The following is a 13923-nucleotide window of genomic DNA, read 5'->3' as shown; positions in this document are numbered from 1 at the left end:
CATAAGCTTTACTAGAGGCTGGCTGTGTAGCCTTAGTATGTGGGGTTTTTAAAAAGTTGACAAAGCATTTTGCAATGCAGTACAACTGTAGAGAAGAGACTTCAGAATACAATTTTTAAATATTAAATACCAACTTTAAAAGACTCTTTCAGGTGTGCAGTCAGCACTAAGGCCATGGGACAACAAAGCATAGAGTTGCAGTCTGTGGGACAGAGAAGCTTTCAACTTTCGCCGTTTGGTTTCCAGTCCCGTTGCCTGCTATAGGCTCCCTTGCCTGGCCTTGTGGAAGCCCCTGGCCCTCAGTAAGGAACAGGGAGTTTAACCTCAGTGGGTTGCTAGGAAGATGACAGGGTGACTGAGAAGGTAACCACAGTCAAGTTTATGAAGCGCTAAAGAGATTTAAAATGCAACAGTTCTTGAACAGCCACACGGCACAGTGGAAGGTGATCGGAAAGAAATGGCACATCTCAAAAGATGCAAGGGCCTCTCTTCATTCTGAGCCAGATGGTTATTCCACTTGCAGTAAGAGTGGGGAATTTGTGGCCCTCCAGGTGTTGGATTCCCAGCTCCCATTAGCTAGCAGTCAGGGATGATGGAAGTTGTAGTCCAGATGGACTTGGAATGCTGCCGGTTCCTCATTCCTGATCTGATCCTTTGCATATTCTAACTTGCCACAGCTTTCAAGCAGAGGCCTTCGTTCTGCTCCTTTAAAAGGGCAATAGGAAGCATTGGATACCTTCAGCAGACAGAGCCTATGTTCTACCATGAGCTTTCCCCCCTCCCCACAGAGGATAGGAGCAGAGCAGGTCTTTGAGGGTGTGCTTGGTCTTGAGCTGCCTGACCTGGAACAGCCTTCGCCCTAACCCCACATGTGTGCTGGAGTCTGGGTGTGCTGGTCATGGTTGGTCAATGGGAAAGTTGCTTTGCACATGCTCACACAGACCCTTGATCTTTCATACGCCACAATGATGATTAAGTCACGGCTGCATGCCCCTAAATGTACTGGGACAGAGTGTGTGCATATCCCTTCCACCCTTTTTGTTTGGAGGATGCCGCCTGAGCACCGGGAGCGTTGTGCATAGGCGATTCAGTTGAAAAGGTAGGTTATTGCTTAAAATCAAGGAGGATGCACAGCCCTGTTCTTGATTTGCCAGAATGTTTTGCTATGGTCACGCAATGCCAACTGCAACTGCCTTTTCAGACCCACTAAAGAATACATCTGGTAGACTTGGGGATGGAGTCCGAATGATGCTGGACTCCTGACTCCCATCATCCTGGCCCATAAGCCATGCTGGCTGGGGGTGGCAGGTGCTGGAGTCCCCCGACAAATGGGAGGGCTTCAAGTTCTCCCGCATCTGTTGGTAGACTGTTCCAAAAATGTGGGCCACAAAGGAGCTCTCAAAAACGGAAGCTGCTGGGCCTTTCAAAGTCATTGTAAGGCCTGGGTGTGTCTAAGGACATTGGTCTGCACTATGTAGCTAGGCTTGCAGTTCTCCTTTTCTTTCAGTGGATGCTCACCTTCCCCTCTGCCCACTCACCCTCCTGCTCCTCCAGCCACACCGAACACACTGGCTGAAAAGCGCCCTGCCTCTTTTCCTTCCCTTGAACTGGTCGAGACAGGCAGCTATGAGCAGTGCAGCTGCGTTTGCACTGTGCCCGCAAGATGAACTAGGCTGCATCACGGGGAAAGAGTAGACCTGTTTGGGTCGTCACTCAGCTGTTGGCTTGGGGGGAATTTCTGCAAAGAGCGCCTCCTGTCCTCTTCCGGCTGCAATGCTTGGTGTGAGCTCCTGGGGTCTTGTCTGGAGCTGGGCAGCGGGGCACCCGCCCGTGCCTCTTTTTGTGTGTGTGTGTCGGCTGCGCCCTGCGGGCCAGGAGAGAGAGGTGAAAGCAGGGCGTTTTCATGGCTCTCTTTCTGTTCCACTCCTCAGCTTGCTCGCATCACAAAACCGAGCCAGACAAGGCACACAGGCAGCCCTTAGGCGATCTAAGGGCTGCCCCCAAGGCCGAGAGAGCGCCAGAGCGCTCGCTTATCCTGACTCCAGTTCATGAGAAAAAGCGATTGCGGGACAGCTCCTCCGAGAGAAGCGAAGGTAGGCTGGCCACAGCCAGGTCTTTCCAGGGAGAGCTTGGGTTTCGCATTCCTGTTCTCGTCCTCCCCTCCAGCTTCGGAGAAGGGTGCTTGCTGCTTCTGGGGAATTAAAGGGGGCACCTAGTGTCAGATGCTGCAGTCTGTCTTCTTGTGCACTTTTTTTTTTTAAAGGAGGAAGTCATTAAAACTTCCTCCTTTGGGGAAGTAAGTCCTGCCCAATGAGGTTCTTCTCCTTTTCTCTCTAGTGTGCTCTCTGGTTCCTTTTGGTACGGATTGCTTGATTACAGGTTGCTGCAAAGCTTTGCAATGATGGTGATGATAATAGGCACTGTTTGATTCACCTCCTCCTCTTCTCCTCCTCTCTTTGTGCTTCCTTCCCACACAGTATTGAAGCACCATGCAGATATCGGAGGCCCGAGCTACCTCTCCAGCAACATGGCCTCCGCGGCCCACAGCCCCATTGTGCGGCAGCTGTCCACCTCCTCGGAAAACTCCATCCCTTCTGCCAGCACGAGCTCACTGGGAGCCTCCAGTGCATCTGTAAGTACCTCCCAGGAGTCCGTCCCCCAACATAGTGCATTAAAGCAAAGCCTTGTGGTCACCATTGTGATACTTGCCCCTTCACTAAACAATGCGCTTTGCAGAGTGTAAGACAGGCATAGGCAAACTCAGCTCTCCAGGTGTTTTGGGACTACAACTCCCATCACCCCCAGCTAACAGGACCAGTGGTCAGGGATTGGATTGATCTTTATTACAGCCATTGGCCCGTTACAGTGGTCAGGGATGATGGGAGTTGTGGTCCCCAAACATCTGGAGGGCCGAGTTTGCCTATGCCTGGTGTAAGAGGAGAGGTCCCTGCCCCAAAGGAGCTTCCAGCTGAATTTGACAGGAATCGACAAAGGAAGGGGAGGGAAGCCTGAGTCAGGGTAAACAGGGAAGCAGTATGTGCTGTTTCAGTTGCAATTTCTTGGGCTGGCTTTCTGGCTGAGCTGCAGCAGGGCCCCAGGGGTTGGGGAATGAGTGTCCCTCCCAGTGCTACTAGACTCCCAACTCCCATCAGACCCAGCCAACACGGTCAGTGATCAAGGATGTTGTAGTTCAGCAACATCTTCATAGAGAGGAACGGACACATTCCCTGCTTGTATGGCATGGGAGCTAAGCTTTTGTGCCAGAGTTTTCATACGAAAGGTGGGTTTTGTGGTTCTCACTGCTTGAACTCCTTACTCTTATGAGGGGTAGGCCTGAGGTTCGGTCTCCCACCTAGGTTTTGGAGCCTGGGGCCAGCTGTTGGGCCAAGTCAGTCTGGTTGCTCAGGCATCAGTTTCCGGAGTGAAGTTGTTAAGTGTGACAGAACAGCAAGAAATGGTGTTGAGTCTGCAGCAGACAATGGAAGGCACTTTAGCAAAGGGGGTGGGGTTCTAAGACTGGTGAGGCCTGGGCTGAAGAGAGCAAAGGCAGGCTTGGCTCACGAATCAGGAGAGGGTGCCCCCTTTTCAAAGGGTTTTTGAATGTGCCGTTGCTACTCTATCCACGAGGGAGGTGCTTGTGCCTTGAAGCAGCTGCACAGGAGAATGGAAAGTTGATCCTGTTGGACTAAGAGCAGAAGAACTTCATGCAAGGAAACCTCAGTATCTGTTGAACTGTTAAAAAGATAAATTCAATACTAAAAACAAGGCCCTCAAAGAAGGCCAAGATGTAAAAATCTAAATAAGCCAGAGGTATTAAATAAATTTGTTCACTCTAACTCATTCACACAGTCTTCTATTTCACATGTTGCCACATGATCATGCTATTTGGGATTTTATACCACCCCTTAAAAAAAAATGAGGAGAGGGGATTAAAAAGAGATACAAGAGGGAGGCTACTGAACCCATTGAGAAGTTTGTACCTCCTCCCTGATTGGCTCTTACTACTTCATACTTCATTGGACCTTTCAGGTGCCTAAATAACAGAGGGGCCCACTGATGTACATCTAGTGACTTTGGCTTAAGCCAATCAGTGTCAGGATTTCTCTGTGTGTAACAATCCTATTCTCCTACATTACCAGGGCTATAATGAGGCCAGTTAGATTATGCAGCAGCACCCCTCCCAACTAATCACCTCTCCTCAATCATCTTGTGATTAAAGGGTAGTTTTAACAACAGTAGATGTTTGTATTCAGGTTTCATCCACCTTTTTTCACACTGAGGGTGGGAAGGAGAGCATTGAGACGATGGTAAATTGCGGCAGCTTCTGCCAAGATTTGTTTTTGTTTGGTTTTGCTTGTCTATAATCTGTCCCATCCCAAGGGCTTGGGTACAAACGTGTGTGTTTTTTTTTTAAGTCTACAAAGATTTGGATTCTGGTTTCCTGGTATAGCCACGACCCTTTTTCTAGACGGGCAAGATAACCACTCCTTGGATTGTTGCGATTCTGAGATAAGATCCGAACAGACTGCGATCTGCACCGTGTCTTTAGGGATAGGGAAGGAGGAAAAACTGTAGATTCTCAGGTCTTAAGTGAAGAGGATAAAATAACCGAGCGGCAATAGAACAGGTCTTGAAATTCTGCACGTGGGGCAGCGGTGGTGGTGGTGGGGTCTTGGAATCCTGATCAACCCCCCTGACAAACAGGTGAAGTGCAAAGGTGGCACACACAGCAAGCCATGCCAGTACTTTGGGAAGCTGTTTAGGAATGAAGCCAGGGAAGAGTGGGAGCTATGGGGAAGCTGCCAGGAAGGCCTCCCTATATGGCTTTGCTGCAAAAAAGAGAGATTTTTTCCTTGTTTTTTTTTATTTATTTTTAAGCACACATTTGTGCACGAAAAATGTTTTTTGAAGCTCGCAGTGGCGTCTCGGGGAAGAAGCGGCACCCCCAGGTGTGCAAGGCATGTGCTGCTAAGATAATGCATAAAGCTGGCGAGGGTGAGATGTGCTGAATACCTAAAAAGCCCTTTGTTGCTATGGATATTCAGGAAGACGTGTCGGAGAACATTCACAAATGTTGGGATTCAAGGAGAGGGCGACTTGTGCTTGGAGGAGGGTAGGCATTTTTAGAAGCGCACGGTGTTCAGGCTTGGTTGCATCTCTGCGCTTTAGTCGTTCAGAAAGACTGAAATGGGCGTGGCCCTGTGCCTGGCAGGTACCCAATCAGAAAGTTCAGAGGGCAGGCCAAAGAGGCTCCCCTCCCCCAAATCAATTATCCCTCTCTCTCTCAGTCATGGATGGGGAACCAGTTCAGATGTTCATGGTCTCTCGCTTCAGGCAGCTAACATGACTGATAGTCTTGGCCTTGGGAGTTGGAGAGCCAAAGATTCCCCATGCCTTCTGCAGTCAGAATTTATTCTCAAATACCCCCAGAACTTTGATAATGTCCCGTGTACACTGCTATGAGACAGGCAAAAAGAATTCTAGAGATTGGAAAGGGTGTAATTCTCTCTGTGTTAACCCTTAACAACAGTAGGCCCAGGTAATCCTTCCCATGGGATTGTCTTTGCTTGAGAGGTAGTGCAAAGCATCTACTCCCTCCTCCACCCACCTTCCCTCTGCTACCTGCTCGCTCTTCCAAGTGTAGTAAGGCGCCACTCTGCTGCCTTAGTCGGTCAGCTTTCAGAAATCACTGCAGGGCTGTTAATGCTTTCTGCACATGGAAGGAATTCCAATGTATTCCGACCAAACGCCCTTCCTCGTGGGTCATTTTGTGGCTGTGAATTTCTTGGGCTGGCGGCGATGGCAGCTGTGCTGTTGTCTCACAGGGTGACATACACTAGGTTGAGAAAAGGCATGAATCAGGAGCTCTGAGCTTTCCAGTGGTTGCTGACTCTCAATGACCTCTCATCCCCCCCCCCCGAATATTTAAACCACTTGATCCTAGGATCCTTGCAGCTGGGTAAAACAGATTCACAAGCATGTGTGCCTGAACTTGAGTTGGGGAGAGAGAAACGCACAAGTGGCAACATAATTGTCCATTGTGGAGAAGACTTGAGTGTGTGGGTATCTAAAGGCCATAGCCCAAATTCCCTGGATGAAGGTATACTAAATAAGGAAATGAGAAGATGCGCAAACTACCTCCATAGGATGAGCTTGACAGGGAAATGGCTTCTGGGGCTTGGTTTGAAGGTTGGTGGCACAAAACAAACCACCCTGGAGTGTTTTTGGTCCATCTCTTTGGGCAGCCATCACTAGGCAGAGTTAACACCGAAAAGGGGGCATCGCCTTACTTGCTTCGTGCAGCTCCCTGCTCTTGGAAGTGCTTCCTCCTCCTCCTCCTCCTTCCCTGAGCATTTTTCTTTTTGTGTTTTGCAGCAGCAGCAGCCGCGGAGAAGGAGAGGTGAAAGCTCTTTCGATATTAACAACATTGTCATCCCTATGTCTGTGGCTGCGACGACCCGCGTAGAGAAACTGCAGTACAAAGAAATCCTCACGCCGAGGTATGCGCAGGGACGCCGTTTCCCCCTTGCTCTCCTCCAGGTCACAGGAGGGGAGGGCCCTAGACCCACAAGGACACAAGTGTGCAAAAGTTAGGTTTTCCCCATCGTGAGGAAGGGGGGGACATTGACGGTGGTCCAAAAAAGCCCCATGTTTCTTGCTGGCTGTACAAAGTACCCAGAGTATTGAGGATAACCACCCATTCCCCAGTTGACTGACTTCTCTGCTGACCTGTGTTGCAGCTGGCGTGTGGTGGATATCGGTGGCCTGAAGGTGAACCCCGATGAAGACAACGAAGAGGTAATCCAAATGGTTCTCCTCGATGGCCTCTGTGAAACTGATTCTCTCTCCCTCCCCACCCCCACAATATTTCATTTTGTGTTACATATTTTCCTATTGTATTCCACTCTACGATTGGTTTTAATGAAAGACTGGTTATAGATTAACCAAAATAAAGTAATAAAATAAATAGGCCCTTCTGGAGCTTCTGTGCCCAGGGCAGCATTCCATGTAAGCAGTTTTCATCAGAGGAGCATGGCAAAATCCGTCCTGTGGGTGACTTTCTGTCATAAAGCGTGCACATGAGAGGCATACAGTGCTCCTCTTAAGTCAGAGCTCTCTTCTTGGGCGGCTCTGTGCTGGTGTGTGTCTCAATTTCGAATATCCACTGCAAGGGGGAGCACCTGCCTTGGACATTCGCGCCATTGATTTGAACTTAAAGCAGAGTTTTACTTCCTCTGTGGTGTCTGGTGCTTTTTCGGCGAAAGTACTAGGTAAAGTCCAGTTACATAGCCGCCAGATTAGTCTGACTTGCCTTGCCTTGCCTCCCCACCCCCCTGGTTTGCCTTGTGTTCTTTGCACTGAAATGAACAGGGTGGAATAACATAATGACAGTGTAACGTACGTAATAAACTACATAAATTTCACCACAGCAGAGAGCGAGACAAGTAACTGTTTCGAAAGATGAACTGCAGCAGAATGAAAACAATGCTGCATGCAGTGAATACTGGCGGGTTGGCAAACAATGCCTTCTTGCAAGGAGAAGGCAGCCTTGCCTTAATCTTCGACTGCCATCCTTTAAGTGGCTTTTTATGTGGTCACAAAACCTACAGTGTAATTTCTTTAATATGCCTTTGTAGAGTCTGGAAGTAAGTGAACAGGCAGCGCAGCTTTCGTAGCCTTCAGCTTAGACATTCATTCCTTAAAGCAATGACACTGTGTTTGGCAGATGGTGTGATCGTTTTATGGTTGGAAAGTTACCCACGTACGGGATTTTACCCCCAGGTGGTGCATATTTAACCTCACCCTAAGAAATTGAACATTCTTCAGGATATGGCTGGTTCTAGGTCTACTCATGTGAGGCCTGTGTCATGCAGGCTTTCTTTACTGAATAGCAGCTGGTTTTTAAAAACCATGTGATGGCATTTTGTGGTTGTCAGTTACTTTAGCAACTCAGCCTCTTGTCTTCCGAGTTCCTTGCATGTACAGTCCGATTCCTGGAGAAGATGAGGGAAAACTTACCTCCTGTTATAGAGAAGGAACAAGATAAAGCCCAGCGCCTACCAGGTTTCTCTTCCTCATGTAGTGTTTGAGAATATTCATGCAGTGAGGAGAGAACTTTTGTCTGTGGCAAAAAAATAAAATTGCCCCCTCATTTATTCTCTGTTTTCGCCACTACATTCTGCTCTTTGCCAAAATAAAAACCAACAATCCAAATGAATTAACTCAATACAATATTTTAAAAGAGAAAAATGGGAAGGCACCAAATTTCAGGGAAGGGCAGAGCCTCCAGGCACAGAGAAATATTAGAGCCCAAAACATTTTAAATGTTCTGGACTCCAGCTACAGGCTTCTCTCCATTCCCTGTTCCCTGCGAACAAGGACATATGTTGTAAAGACATTTCATATATGGAATGTGACCTTCTTTGGATCAAAATTTCGTTTCATTTCCAAAAGTGGTCTGCCAGTTGAAAAATAGCAGCTTTCTGAAGTTTGGGTTTGGTATGTGGAATAACTGAGCAGAGGGGGGCATCATTCATTCACTCTTTCATTACAAATTAAAAAATTAAGACTTACTGTGCTCCTTGCCCTACATAAGTACCGTCCCAGGTAGAATACTGATGTTCTTTGCAAGAAGGCCATTCCAGCCTCTCACTGCCAGGATACGGATAAAAAGCACACCTGAGAAACCTAAATCAGTTTTCAGAACTGGAGGAGGGTCTTTCTGCTGCAGCAAAGCTCATCACCTCCTAAAATTGGGTCTTGCTGTGTATGACTGTTTCCTGATCAAACTGTGGGGCTTGTTGAATGGGCAAAGTGAGTTTTGAATGGGAACAAATGAGCCCTCGCCCAACTTCTCTTGCCTCAAATGTGTGCTCACAGAAACTAGCGGGATTGTCTGAACTGTCCCTTCCAGCTGCTCATGGATAGAAAATTAAGGGTGGAAGAGCAGAGAACAGCTGCTGTGCCTGGACACCTTTATGGTGCGCCAGGTGGTGTTTTGTACAGCCTCCTTCATTGAAACCAGAGACGCTTTGGAGACTATCTCAGTGCTAACCTCACATGATTTCTCTTCCAGATAGAGGATCTGTCTGACTCAGCCTTTGCCACTCTCCACGCCAAGTGTGAGGAGTCGGAACGGGCAAGGTGGCTTTGGAGCACAACTGTGCCGCCTCAGCGGCGGGGCAGCAGGTAAGGCCAGCTGCTGTTTCAGCACCACAGTCCCTATAAATACCTCCAGATATCTAAAAGGCTGTCATGGGGGGAGGATGGAGCAAGCTTGTTTTCTCCTTCTCTGCAGCCTAGGATCTGAGATCGAAACACCAGGAAGAACTTTCTGAAAGTAAGAGCTGTTCCAACAGTGGAGCAGACTGCCTTGGAAGCTGGTGGGTTCTCCTTCCTTGGAGGTTTCTGAGCAGAGGCTGGATGACCATCTCTCATGGATGCTTTAGTTGAAAATCCTGCATTGCGAGAGGTTGGACTAGACAGCCCTCAGGGTCCCTTCCAACTCTTCGATTCTGTGATTCTGGGTCCTAGCAGATGCTCAGAGTTGGCCACCCTCCAATAAAGGAGAATGCCAGCACTATTCAAAAGCCTTTTAGAACTTAACAGGTCAAAGACAAAACCCACAGTGTTAGCCAGCAGACAGGAAGGAAACAGGACAGGGGCTGAAACAATCTGAGGTGGCTCAGTTGTGAGTGCAACCTCTGGGTTGTGTGCAGCTCAACCCCTACCCTGATTGGACACTAACCATTGTTTACCATTCCATTTGAACCGCAACTTGCTTTGGAAACCAGGGTTTGATCCTGATAACCAGTCCTTGTTTGCAGAAGAATGTTTAACTATAGCTTGCCCATTTGAACAAAACAAACCTGTGGTTTGTCTCAAACCAGGAAATGAGAAGGGGAACTGCCACACCCAAAAGGAAGGACAGAGTGCCTGAGCCCTAGGCTTGGGCACCAAATTACAAACCACAATTTGGAAGCTAAATCTGAACTACCCCTCTACATAACTTGGTTCCAGTAATCACCCTGAAAGGTTTTGAGTGAATGGCTCATTCTTTTCATTGTGAATTTGCAGTGTTTCACTCTTTAGGGGGTTGGACTAGATGACTCTCCCTTCCAACTCTGCAGCTCTGTGATTCTACAAGCCCAAATGCCTTGGTGGTGGGCAACTTACTTTCAGTGTTCCTCTGTATTGCCACACAGGAAGTGTGGCAATGTTCTGGTATTTGCTTGTGGGAAGAAGATACAAGGCACCAATGGTCTGAGGCTAGAAAGAGGGGCTGCCTTTAGGAACTGTGGTTCATTCAGAGCCTGGTTGAAGAACTTTCAGCCCTTAAGAGGTTTTTAAGACTCCAGCTCCCATCATCTCAGACCATTTAATGGACCATCCTGACTGGGGCTGATGGGAGTTTTGATCCAACAATATTTGGAAGGCCACAACCTCCTCTTTCCTGGCCTAGAACATGGCAGCCAGGTTATTAACAGGCACTGGCAACTGGCATTATTTGCCTGGGATTGTTGGCACAACATTTCTGCGAGTTTTGCAATTTTACAGGCATGCATGGCTTGTGGCATTTAACAAAGTAGAAGCGTGCAGGAGGTTACAATGTGGACTTCAACACAAGGAATACAGTAGAAAGATGAGGGAGGCAGACTGCAGCATGGCTAGACGGGGGACGGACAGGACAGGTGTTTCATTACAGTTAAATTAGCTTGGGCTTTGGCACAGTAGGGCAGGGGTGAGGAAATGGATCTCGCCGGAGCTGGAAGGTGTCAATCTTCTGCGGGACTATTGCTCCAGGTGGACAAGACTGTTTGAATTGGGAATTTGCTTAGCTCCTGATCCTTGTACAGCCACAACTTGAATTTAAGCCACAGTTGCAACAAAAGAATCGGGAGCTTTTGCTTTTGGATTTCATGCATTTCTGTTGCGCTGCTTTTGGAAGCAGCACAGCAGCGAAAAGTACCAAATTCAAACAGTGCTGCATTTAACCTGCATCTCCCAAGGGATTGTTCCGCCGCGGCTTGCATTTGGTGCTGCGTTTGAAGCTGCAGCACCAAACCTGTCCCTGTACCTGACACCGGATGACGGACAGATCTGTGTGGCTTGGCACAAACAGCCTAGCAGACCAAAGGGCCTCATTAGACTCCCCGACTGCAGGTGCCTCACTTCTGGAGGAGAATCTGAAGACAAAGGAATTGTGCCAGAGGCAGCAGGTCGTAGGAGGGATTTGAAGGCTGTTCCGATGGGACAGCAGGGGAGAAAGGGCAGAGCCCTTTGAGGGAGCTGGAGACCTGAGGGTGAAGGCAGGGATCTGTCAGGATATGAGAGCAGAGAGGTGGCAGCAGTTGAGGAAGGGCACGTCAGACTTGGAGAAGAAAGGGCTTGTCTTCATCTACCTGCTCTCCTGGCCCTTTCCCAGCACTGCAGCTGTGCTCTGCTTGAAACTAATCTGGATTGAGTGAGGTGGGAGGGCATACTATTGGGTGGGTTCTGGTGGCCTTTCGAATGTAAGCCATTGGGAACGTGTGGCTTTCAACATGTGATGCTGGCACCTTCCTTTTTTAAAGCAGAGGGGGGAAAAGAAATGCATTGTCGTCATTCCAGGTCTTACAGATCCACAGATGGACGGACAACGCCGCAGCTGGGGAACCCCTCGACCCCACAACCAGCATCACCCGATGTTGGCAACTGCTACGCGCATTCTGATGTCTCCCACACCCACTCGCCACGCAGCCCCATCAGCCCAGACATGTTTTCTGGTCCCCACACCCCTTTGTCCCGGGACTCCATGCGGCATCTGTCCAGTGAGGACACACGATGTTCCACACCGGAATCTGGCCTTGATGAACAGGTGGGTGGTGGGTTTCTTTGCGGCTTTGCTTAGCGTTCTAGGTGGTAATATTAATGAGTTGTGTTGACAGACAAGTCAATAACTCCAATAACGGGTTTCCAGGGCGCCTGTAGTTAGAGTGGGCTTTTACTTTCTGGACAGAAAGTAGGGGCCCCTTCCCCAGTCCATCTGTGTGCAAAAATTGTCTTAACAAAAGCACTGGACGCAATTTCTCAGTGGAACTGCTATCTGTCAGTGTTCACAGGTGAGGTTATGCCAGGGGCCTTCTGGTGTTAGACTTAACTCTCTTCTGCATCAGCCAGCTTGGCCAATCTCTGGAGGGCCACAGCTTCCATCCCTTGTTTATGCTAATAATGGAACAACCTTCCCCAGCCAGGGTTACCACATGTTTCGGACAACAGCTCTCAGCCCCAGCTAATATGGCCAATGGAAAATAATGGCAGAACAACATCTTCAGGGTACCAGAAGGGTCTACCAGACACTTCTGAACCAAGATGCGCCAGGAGGAGATAGGAGTGCTTAGTTGTGGACAAGAGCCTATGAGATATAGTGGGCGTAACTGAAGCCTGGTGGAGTGGAGCACAGCAGTGTGGAATACAGCTATCCTGCTAGATAAAAACTATTTAGGAAAGATGTATAGGTAGTAGTCTGGTTCCAGGTGTTGGCAAGGGGTGCCTCAGTCAAGACACTTAACTCCCATCCTTTGAGAAGGTTGCAAGGATGTTGCACATTTCTTGAGAAGGTTGCAAGGTTGTTGCACATTTATTGGAAGAAGAGCAGGTTGCTGTCAGTGCCTGAAGATTCAGGGATGGAGGATTTAGGTTAAATATTGGGAAGATTTGTGTATGGGAAGAGAATGTATACATTGCCCAGGGAAGTTGAGGGATACCTCCTGGAGATTTCCAAGAAAAATTTGGACAAGGCAAGAACTCTATAAAGGCCCCAATTCAGGGTTGGTGCTAACTGTCCCAACTCCCGTTCATTTCCCAACCAGGCAACACGTTTCTCGGAAAACGGCTCAGTTAATATTGCCGTACAGATTTCTGTAGTGAACTGTGTGTCTGGGACTTAGCTACAGAGATAATGGTTTGATGTATTCTAAAGGATGTGCAGATACCGTGCAGATCGATGTTGAAGCCCCCCTGACCATTCTTCGGTTGCTTTTCAGACTGTACAGCCCTGGGAACGACGCCACTTCCCACTGTCCTACAACCCCAAGACAGAGTGCGAGGACCAGTTGGATCCGCACGACCGGGCCTCACGGTCCACACGGCGCACCTCCGGTAGCAAGCCTTCCCGGGAAACAGACGGAGCTCCCACCTCGCCCACCCTCGCTTGCCTCAAGAGCCGGAATCCAGGGGCTGTGGCCACAGTTCAGCGGCCGACCCACAGATAAGAGATGGACAGGAAGATGAGAGCAAAAAGCAATCCACCAAACTAACTCTTGGCATTAAAGCTTCTGAAATCTGCGTTTGATATTCAAACATCCTGCCGGGAATTTTCACAGTTTTTAGTGAATTTAAGGAGTTTAGAAACTGTTTTATTTTTCTTTCTTTCTTTCCATGTTTCCTTGTCACGCACACCTTTTATCCAGTGCTGTGTGGTCTAATGAGGAGAGCAAACTTGTCTCCCCTTTCCCATGCTTTAGGTGTACACTCCACAAACAGGAGGGTGAAGCTGGCCAAGTGACCCCTGGAATTGGTTCTCTGGTGAAAGGCTTTTCTTTCTTTCTCTCTCCTTTTTTTCTTTTTCTTCTGTTCGGTGTCTGTTCTCCTCACCTTACCACCATCACTGTGCCCCTCCCCCAAGATTTTAGTGGAGTGAAATTAGTGGTGAAAAGTGACGTCTTCTGAGTACAACTTCCCTCACTATCTGTTTCAGCTCTTGGGCCGCAGTGGCACTAGAATGCACTTGCAATGCAAACTCTCCCTGAAGCTTGTGGGCTAGAAGAAGAAGAAGAAGCTCTTCCCCTCCAGTTCCTTCACCCTGTGTTACATTTATTAATCCATTCTGCTGTTTGTTGCTGCTTTTCAGACCATCTCTCCATGTTAAAAGATTTGTACAAG

General features: G+C 48.5%; 1 protein-coding gene across 5 annotated transcripts in view; it reads left to right on the top strand.

Moving 5' to 3' along the window:
- Positions 1-13345, top strand: part of KANSL1 (KAT8 regulatory NSL complex subunit 1) — a 139871-nt gene extending 126526 nt beyond the window's left edge. For 2 of the 5 annotated variants that reach the window (XM_081886217.1, XM_081886216.1), the window contains 7 exons: positions 1932-2093; positions 2478-2632; positions 6373-6500; positions 6741-6798; positions 9077-9189; positions 11611-11857; positions 13026-13345. In XM_081886217.1, coding sequence (XP_081742343.1) covers positions 1932-2093; positions 2478-2632; positions 6373-6500; positions 6741-6798; positions 9077-9189; positions 11611-11857; positions 13026-13253 — 1091 coding nt within the window. In that variant the 3' untranslated portion in view covers positions 13254-13345. The remainder of the gene's footprint in view (positions 1-1931; positions 2094-2477; positions 2633-6372; positions 6501-6740; positions 6799-9076; positions 9190-11610; positions 11858-13025) is intronic. The other 3 variants (XM_081886219.1, XM_081886218.1, XM_081886220.1) reach the window with 3 other exon arrangements.
- The last annotated feature ends 578 nt before the right edge of the window (positions 13346-13923 follow it).

This window comes from Podarcis melisellensis (assembly GCF_964234715.1).
Source record: "Podarcis melisellensis genome assembly, chromosome: 13".
NCBI lineage: Eukaryota > Metazoa > Chordata > Lepidosauria > Squamata > Lacertidae > Podarcis > Podarcis melisellensis.
This window is presented reverse-complemented; position numbering and strand designations above follow the sequence as displayed.